The 9,984-nt window shown below is 41.7% G+C and overlaps 1 protein-coding gene across 1 annotated transcript; it reads right to left on the reverse strand.

The window, feature by feature from the left end:
- Positions 1–1,320: 1,320 nt before the first annotated feature.
- LOC128583850 (B-cell receptor-associated protein 29-like) lies at positions 1,321–2,286 on the reverse strand. The gene has a single exon (XM_053588472.1). It carries the CDS (start codon positions 2,240–2,242, stop codon positions 1,535–1,537), a length of 708 nt encoding a protein of 235 aa, XP_053444447.1. The 5' UTR covers positions 2,243–2,286; the 3' UTR covers positions 1,321–1,534.
- Between the last annotated feature and the right edge of the window lie 7,698 nt (positions 2,287–9,984).

Genomic DNA, 9,984 nt, shown 5'->3' on the forward strand with positions numbered 1-9,984 from the left:
AACTTTTTAAACAGGGGGCCAGTTCACTGTCCCTCAGACTGTTGGAGGCCCGGACTATAGTTTAAAAAAAACAACTATGAACAAATTCCTGGCTCAGCGCCTGTGGCTCAAGCAGCTAAGGCGCCAGCCACATACACCTGAGCTGGCAGGTTCGAATCCAGCTTGGGCCTGCCAAACAATGACGGCTGCAACCAAAAAAAAACCGGGCGTTGTGGTGGGCGCCTGTAGTCCCAGCTACTTGGGAGGCGGAGGCAGTAGAATTGCTTGAGCCCAGGAGTTGGAGGTTGCTGTGAGCTGTGATGCCACAACACTCTACCCAGGGCGACAGCTTGAGGTTCTGTCTCAAAAAAAAAAACAAAAAAACAAATTCCTATGCACACTGCACATATCTTATTTTGAAGTAAAAAAAACAAAATGGGAAAAAATACAATCACACTGCCTCATGTGGCCCACAGGCCATAGTTTGAGGACCCCTGGTCCAGAAAGTAGAAGGGAAAAGGAGAGAGAGGAGAGGGGAGGGAGGTTATGGGAAGAAGGAGGGCATTTGGGGGACCTCACCTAAAGTGCATGATGCAATGGTACATTTCAGAACTTTTTTTTTTTTTTAGTGTTTAATACATGTATTTAGCTTTCAGAATATAGAAACATCTCAGGAAAACTGTGATGCAAGTGTAGGTATATTTGAGGTAATATTTGTTTGATCGGTAACTCTTATGATCACAGGAAACACTGCTTTTTGGATATATTATACATTAACTTTTCAAGTAAAGAACTCCACATTGTTATAAAATAAATTCAGTGCTATGGCAGTTATGCAAATAGAGGTAAACTCTATTACTAGATAAACTCGAAAAGATAGAATGCTTACTAATTATTAACATCAATGTCACCAAAACCCAGTCCAACAGGTACAGAAGCATAGTAACAAAAATATAACTATCAATATAGCAATATAGCTATCTTGTTAGAGTAAGCCATTAGTATCATCAGGCTTAAGGAAAATCTAAGGTCACTGTTCTTTATGACTCTTTCTTATAAATACAGTGGCTAATTATGATTGGTTATCCTTATTTACTCTGTGTACAAATTTGCTGATACTGAACAGTATTTTTGAACACATCATCATCTGATTAAATAGCTTATTACTATTAGTGAAAACCAATCAAAGCATTTAAGGCTATTAATAGTCTCGTGCAACTTAAAAAATCTTAATTTTGGAAGTGACTGGCTAATGAATTTTTTCCTTTTATTAGTAATAACACCAATGTTATTACCAATATGCAAATATGGTATTTAACATACTTATACTTTTCTTAAGAACTAGAGTATAGATTTTATAATATATCTAAAACATCATCAAATATTTTGATAATGCCATTATGATACGACTTATGTACGCCATTAAAAAAATTACTGACAGTCAGTACATTTTTATGAACTGAATTTTAAATTTTCTAGAGGCAAAAATGATAACAAATTTATTATCTTGACACGATGTATCACAATCTTCTTTCATAAAGTTCACAGGTCTTTCTTACGACCCTGAACGACCCTGAAGCTCTGAATGTTCTCTCAGGAGTCGATCATATTCTTTGGAAAGTCTCTCTGATTGCATCTTCATTGTTATCGCATCATTTTGTGCCTTCAAAAGGGCATCTGATGTCTTCTTTAGTTCAGTTTTCAGTTTTTCCTGTTCTTCTACTAGTTTTTTGTTTTCTGCTTCCCACATATGTTCCTCATCCTTGCCATAGCTTTTCAAGATCCATTTTAGTTTTTTGTTCTCGTCCATACATTTTTTGGCAGCCTTGTTAGTATTTTCTGCTTGAGTTTTAAGTACTCCTTTGTTTGACAGTTCTTTTGCCAGCTGAGTAATAAGTACAACCAGACGTCTCAATACTAGCCAAAAAAATAATGAAAATCTAGAAATGTAAAGATTTCTTTGAGACCTAAAAAGTTTCATCTGTGTATGTTCATAGGCATCAGGTCTGGGGCGTGAGCTCTTTTCAAGGATATGAGTGGCAGAATACTTCCTTACTTCTCTCACAGCATCTAGAAATAGAACAATCAATAGGACTATAATGGTAAGGAAAGCCTTGTTCCAAAAAGTTGCAATTTTGCTCCAGAAACTAAATGAAAAAATCTTCTGCCATCTCTGAGGAGGAAGAAAAGGTAAACAGAAGATTAAAATGAGTCCAATTTCAGCATAAAGAAAAGTTGCAACTGCCGCCCATTGGAGTGTCATTGTTTTTCTTCACATCCCGGCGGCTCCGCGCCGTCGACGCGAGGGACGTCAGACGCCGCCACATTTCAAAACTATTAAGAAATGAGTATAACTGTGATGGATGTGTTACTTAGTTCATTGTAAGCATTTCACATTGTATACCACAGCAGAACCCCATACATGCATCAATGTACAAAGTCATGATTTAATAAAAACTAATTTTAAAAGTTCATTTAAAAAAAAGGATTTAGGCTGAATGCAGTGGCCCACGCTTGTAATCCTAGCACTCTTAGAAGCTGAGGTAGGAGGATCACTTGAATGCAAGAGTTTGAGACCAGCCTGAGCAAGAGCAAGACTCTGTTTCTACTAAAAATACAAAAATTAGCTGGGCATGGTTGTGGGAGCCTGTAGTCCCAACGACTTGGGGAGGCTGAAGCAGGAGACTTGCTTGAACCTAAGAGTTTGAGGTGGCTGTGAGCTAGGCCTAACCCTGGCACTGAGTGACTCTGTCTCAAAAAAAAGAAAGGAAATAGAAAAGAAAAGGGAAAAAAAGAATTTAAGTACTAGTTGTATTTTGATTTTACTGTTCATCAATACAGAATGACTTTTTTTTTTTTAGTAAATCATAGCTGTATACATTAATGCAGTCATAGGGTATAATGTGCTGGTATTATATACAATTTGAAATATTTTCATCAAACTAGTTAACATAGCCTTCATGGCATTTTCTTAGTTATTGTGTTGGGGCCACACTTATTGTTGGACCACGGTTATTGTGGGACCACACTTACGGTTCATTTTACAGGGTACATGTGAAACGTACTAAATGTAGAATATAAATGTCTTTTTTTTTTTTTGTAGAGACAGAGTCTCACTTTATGGCCCTCGGTAGAGTGCCATGGCATCACACAGCTCACAGCAACCTCCAGCTCCTGGGCTTAAGCGATTCTCTTGCCTCAGCCTCCCGAGTAGCTGGGACTACAGGCGCCCGCCACAACGCCCAGCTATTTTTTGGTTGCAGTTCAGCCGGGGCCGGGTTTGAACCCGCCACCCTCAGTATATGGGGCCGGCGCCTTACCGACTGAGCCACAGGCGCCGCCCACAAATGTCTTAACATAATACAGCATGACTTAGACTTTGAAAAACACTGTTCCGTCTGTCAATATAAATGCAAAGTAGGCAGAAGCACCAGGTAGACAAATATATTAGGCTGTACCTCTGAGAGGTGGAGACCTATTATGCAACATGGTTAATTGACTACTCTAATAAATAGTTGCCCAACTTCAAAACATGATGTTGTGGCTAAATAATTTCACATAAAATATTAAGCATCTGAGATGTTAGCTTTCATAATGTATGACAAGGATTTTCACTTATTTATTTTTATTTAATAATTTATTTATTTATTTGACACAGTCTCACTATGTTGCCCTCAGTAGAGAGCCATGGCGTCACAACTCACAGCAACCTCAAACTCTTGGACTCAAGCAATTCTCTCACCTCAGCCTCCCAGCTGGGACTACAGATGCCTGCTACAACGCCTGGCTATTTTTAGAGACGAGGTCTTGCTCTGGCGCAGGCTGGTCTCAAACCTGTGAGCTTAAGCAAATCTGCTGGCCTCGGCCTCCCAGAGTGTTAGGATTACAGGCATGGGCCCTTGAGCCCATCCTATTTATTTATTTATTTGTTTGTTTGTTTATTTTTGAGACAGAGCCACTGTGCCTGGCCAGGATTTTCATTTAAGACTAAAGTTTAATGGCTCAGCACCCGTAGCACAGTGGTTACAGCACCAGCCACATACACCGAGGGTGGCAAGTTCGAACCTGGCCTGGGCCAACTAAATAACTGCAACAAAAAAAAAATAGCTGGGCATAGAGGCGGGGCGGGTGCTTGTAGTCCCAGCTACTTGGGAGGCTAAGGCAAGAGAATCGCTTAAGCCCAAGAGTTGGAGGTTGCTGTGAGCTGTGACACCATAGCACTCTACCGAGGTGACATACTGAGACTGTCTCAAAAAAAAAAAAAAAGCAAAAAAGACTAAAGTTTAAAAAGAAAGAAAAGTTTATCTTCAAAATGCTGAGCGATAGGCCGGGCACGGAGGTTCACGCCTATGATCCTAGCACACTATAAGGCCAAGGCAGGTAGATTGCTTAGGCTTAGGAGTTGGAGACCAGCCTGAACAAGAGCAAGACCCCGTGTTTAAAAAAGGAGTGGGGTGTTGTGGCAAGTGCATATAGTCTCAGCTACTTCGGAGGATTGCTTGAGCCCAAGAATTTGAGGTTGCTGTGAGCTATGAAGCCATAGCACTCTACCAAGGGTGACAAAGTAAGACTCTGTCTCAAACAAAAAACAAAAACAAAATGCTGAGCTCAAAGTATGATACTAAGATACGTGTAAATGTAATATAGTAAAGTGCATTAAGAGGAGGGTTTGAAATAAAAATAGCAGTAATAGGGTGGCACCTGTGGCTCAAGGAGTAGGGCGCCGGTCCCATATGCTAGAGGTGGCGGGTTCAAACCCAGCCCTGGCCAAAAAAAAAAAAAAAAAAAATAGCAGTAATAGTAAAAATAAAAAAAAAAAAGTATGATACTCAACACTCTGAATGACAAATTGGCAAGGCAGTGGACATTAATCTTGTGTCTTTTAGGTCAATTAGCTTTTTTTCCCTGCCTCATAACAATTTATATTGAGTCTCAAAGAATCAGAAAATAGAACTGGGGCAGCGCCTGTGGCTCAAGGAGTAGGGCGCAGGTCCCATATGCCGGAGGTGGCAGGTTCAAACCTAGCCCCGGCCAAAAGAAAAAAAAAAAAAAGAAAATAGAACTGATTATTTATAACTGTTTACTGGCATTTATGGAGTCTCCTCCAATTTTCACACAAATAATGTAGAACCAAGTAATTGCCTTGGGTTTAAAAGCCTGTTTTGCTCAAAAATTTTAACATATTTTAAGCAGAAAATTTAATGCTAGCTGTGATGATGTTTTCTCTTAAGGCAACTTATCTCATGAATCAAGGGCTTCTCCCATCTGTGACTACATTTTTCATATCCAAATTTATTCATGTATGTAATTCCCAATTATTCAAAAAATATTTTGCTCAGACGTTTGCACACAGCCCGGAGATTCTCATTACAAGTGGAGGTCCAATTTGTCACTGTTACACCCTTCAGCAACAGTTCTGTCAAACAATGATTCTTTCATAAGCTCACAAACCAGGAAGACAGATGAGGGATCATTTACTATAACAAAGTAACCAGTGCTGGCAACAAGGGGTTGTTGCTGATATTTTCCCAGTGTTAGCATGTGTGAAGGCTGAAAAGTTTGTGTTTCCCACAGGGCAGATAGTGTCTGGATAAATCAATATAGAATAGTAGTCAAACATAATTGGCATTTCAATGTACTATACAACTGAGTCCCTTCAAGACAGAAAATACTTATCGTATAATACTTATAATAGATGAAAATACACTTTAGGAAGTCTTTATTAAACACTCATTGTTAATTTAAATGATTAATTGTTTAAATGTGACATAGGTCTCTTAAATTTCCTGGTTAACTGATTTTTCTGTATTTTTTTTTTAAAGCAACTAGAAAATGTATGTATTTTCTCTATGCAATAGATATGTGGAATTTCTTTTTGTTTTAGCTTGTGTCTCTCTGAGGGTTTGAAAATTATTTAACTTGGACACTTTTATGGATCTTGCCTTCTGATAATTTCACTTTAATTGGGAGAGGGAGAACTAGTATGAAGTATGGGTTTTCTTTTTTCTTTCTTTTTTTTTCTTTTCTTTCTTTCTTTATTTTTGGTTGCAGTTGTCATTGTTGTTTAGCAGGTCCAGGCTGGGCTCAGACCCACCAGCTTCAGTGTATGTGGCTGGCACCCTACTCACTGAGCTACGGGAGCCGAGCCTGAAGTATGGGTTTGCTGCTGCATTAAATTGGAATATGCTGATACGGCTACTGTTCTTGTGCCCATCTTGCCTTTTTGTTCTTTTTCTTCTTCTGCTAGATCCTAACCCCTGAACCCAGAAATGGACACATGACTAGGCATGACTAATGTATCATCCTGGTTGAAGCGATGATTCTGCAACATTCTCAGAAATGAAATCCAATCTGGCCTCATCACAATTTATTCCTTTTTTTTTTTTAATTTTTTTTTTATTCTTTTTTTTTTTAGAGACAGAGTCTCACTTTATGACCCTCGGTAGAGTGCCGTGGCCTCACACAGCTCACAGCAACCTCCAACTCCTGGGCTTAAGCGATTCTCTTGCCTCAGCCTCCCAAGTAGCTGGGACTACAGGCGCCCGCCACAACGCCCGGCTATTTTTTGGTTGCAGTTTGGCCGGGGCCGGGTTTGAACCCGCCACCCTCGGTATATGGGGCCGGCGCCCTACCGACTGAGCCACAGGCGCCGCCCCACAATTTATTCCTAAAGGAACTAGTATAGGGAGAGTGCTTGGCTTTTTTAGATCTTTGAGTTTAAAGGATGTGAAAACCTGCCTGCAGAGAGTCTCGTCACTATGTGTAGGGAGCCTATTTTCAATGCAAGATAATGAGTCAAGATACGGGAGGATGTAGATGTCAGAGAGAGAATTTAGACCTGAATTCCATTCTTGGATCCCCCTGGAAAGTGAGTTACTTCTTGTTCATTCATTAACCCAGCTTGAATAGGATTTTTCTTGCTTGCACCTGAAAGAATCCTGACTAATGTAGAAATTGGCAGGAAGAAATAGAATAGTGCAATATGCTTACTAAGGCTAGAGTTTGGGGGAATTTCTTTTTCTTTTCTTCTTTTTTGAGACAGAGTCTCATTCTGTGGCCCGGGGTAAAATGCCATGATGTCATACCTCACAGCAACCTCAGACTCTTGGGTGAAATGGATCCTTTTGCCTCAGCTCCCAAGTAGCTGCAACTATAGGCACTCTCCACAATGCCCGGCTAGTTTTTCTATTTTTAGCAGAGACAGGGTCTTGCTCTTGCTCAAACTGGTCTTGAACTCCTGAGCTCAAGCAATCCAATCGCCTCAGCCTCCCAGTGTACTAGGATTGTAGGCATGAGCCACCATGCCTGGCCTAGGGAATTTCTTTTAAAAAAAAAAAAAAAGTCAGGACGTTACAGTATTTATTTATTTAATTCTGGAAGAAAGGAACAAACTTTACTCCATGAAGAGTCATCTGAAAGCAGAAGAATGATGTCCAGCTTGGTTGAGCAGTCCTCTCTCTAGTTGCCCTCAACCTTGGGCCACTTGCAGTCAGATAAGCAAGGCCTGGAGAATTGCCAGGGCTGGATGCACTGCCTCAGTTTGAAGTTGGTCTGAACAAAGTCAAGGAAGTGGCCATGGCAAGAGAAAATAACTGGGATTCAAGGGAAGTCGGGAGAAAAAGAGGGAAACCTTGAAATTCAAGTTCCCAAACCCCTCATTTTCTGTGCCTCTTGCCTAATAAAAGCAATAATGTCCGTCTCTGTAACACACCACCCTGTAAGATTCATCTTGGAAACAAGTGACTATCCATGTTATGTCATCCCTTCATAGGCTGGAATCACAAGGACACAGATTATGAGCTCAGATTTGAGCACAGAAGGCCTATTGGAGAGCACTCTAGGGAACAATGTCTGTGAGGGGAGCAGGAAGCAGGGCTGGGCAGAGGGAGAAGGTGGATCCTGATGCAGTTGCAACTGAGGCCTTCGTCCTACAGAGAGTTTTGGATCTGAGAAGACCCTTCAAAGTTGTTATTCTTTACCTAAGGCAAATGGGCCTTTATCCCCCTCAGTGAGTAGTCATTGGCTGTAGACTGTCCTAAGGGAAGAAGCATGGCCTTGGGGCTAGCAAGGCTGAGGGCAGTTCCCAAAGAAGAATGCAAGCTGAGAGCCATCAGCTGCCAGCACTCCTGGCTGCTGAGGAAATTAGTATCTCAGACCCAAAGGAGGAAATCTGGATGGTGCACCACAGCATCCTAGACCACTCTATTAATAGTGTCACTTCACTTAAAGACAGAAGTTGTATTAAAGCTGCTAAAACAAGACCAAGAGGTAAAAATTGCAAGGACAGGGCACAGACACAGGGCCCATGGCTTGACAGACTTGGCATTTGGTTTACCTAATGTAAACCCTAGGAATCAGTCAGTTGAGTAGAGTTTTAAGAGAAGTGTACTAACAGAGAAGCTATGACCTTGTAATTTGCTCAAAGCCTTAGGCAATCTCTAAGTCCTCCGAACATACCAATACAAATTCTCTTCAATGCAGGGTGCAGTAGCTCACACCTATAATCCTAGCACTTTGGGAGGCTGAGGCAGGTAGATTGACTGAGCTCAGGAGTTTGAGACCCACCTGAGCAAGAACGAGACCCTGTTTCTGAAAAATAGCTAGGCAATTTGGCAGGCACCTTTAGTCCAACTACCTGAGAGGCTGAGGCAAAAAGATCCCTTGAACCCAGGAGTTTGAAGTTGTTGTGAGCTATGACACCACGACACTCTACCAAGGGGAACTTAGTGAGACTCTGTCTCAAAAAATAAATACATACAGGGGCAGCGCCTGTGGCCCATGTGGGTAGGGTGCTGGCCCCATATGCTGGAGATGGCGGGTTCAAACCCAGCCCCGGCCAAAAACTGCAATAAATAAATAAATACATACATAAATAAATAATTCTCTTCAGTGTTGATTACAGATATGGCCACACTGAATAATGAACAAGAAAATCATTCTTTTTTATTTTTTGAGACAGAGCCCCAACTGTCACCCTGGGTAGAGTGCCATGGCGTTACAGCTCACAGCAACCTCCAACTCTTGGGCTTAAGCGATTCTCTTGCCTCAGCCTCCCAAGTAGCTGGGACTACAGGTGCCCACCACAATGCCCGGCTATTTTTTATTTATTTATTTTTTGGTTGTAGCTGTCATCATTGTTGTTTGGCGGGCCCGGGCTCTGTTGTATGTGGCTGGCGCCCTAGCAGGTTGAGCTACAGGCGCCAAGCCAAGAAAATCATTCTGTCAGACAGGACAGTTACAGTTAGGTTGCAGACCAAGAAAACCACCCTAATGCCATGGGGAGGTGTCTTCATAAGCCCTGCCCAATAGGAAGTGGTGTGTGCTGTGGACTGACTGTGACTACTGTTGGTTACTACCCCTTTTCCCTTATTGTGATCGCCTAGTTTTCTTTCTACCACTATGTATTGGCCCTAATGGGAGAGGCAAATTTGTAATTTAGCCGTAGGTTATTAGAACACAATAAGCCACACCAGGCCTGCAGATCACCTGGCCATGTGGCACACAGGAGAGGATGTAGGAACAAAGTCTGTGCTGGGGCTGTCTCCCACCAGAGGGTGAGTGGTATATTTTCTCTCTCTCTCTCTTTTTTTTTTTTTTTTTTTTTGAGACAGAGTCTCACTATGTTGCCCTGGGTAGAGTGTGGTGGCGTCACAGCTCACAGCACACAGCAACCTCAAACTCTTGGGCTTAAGTGGTTCTCTTGCCTCAGCCTCCCAAGTAGCTGGGACTACAGGTTCCCACCACAATACCTGGCTGTTTTTTGGTTGTAGTTGCCACTGTTGTTTGGCAGGCCCAGGCTGGATTCGAACTCTCCAGCTCCAGTGTACGTGCCTGGTGCCCTAGCCGCTGAGCTATAGGCATTGAGCCATGAGTGGTATATTTTCACTTGAGTGTGGTTCAGTTGAATTATATTGAAGAAGCTTTTGAATTAATTATAGAGAGAAAGATACGTGTTTGAGGTTGCGTGTTAGAGTCAAGGAGTAGATGGTGTCATCATGTGGTTTT

The sequence above is a fragment of the Nycticebus coucang genome, chromosome 4 (genome assembly GCF_027406575.1).
Source record: "Nycticebus coucang isolate mNycCou1 chromosome 4, mNycCou1.pri, whole genome shotgun sequence".
NCBI lineage: Eukaryota > Metazoa > Chordata > Mammalia > Primates > Lorisidae > Nycticebus > Nycticebus coucang.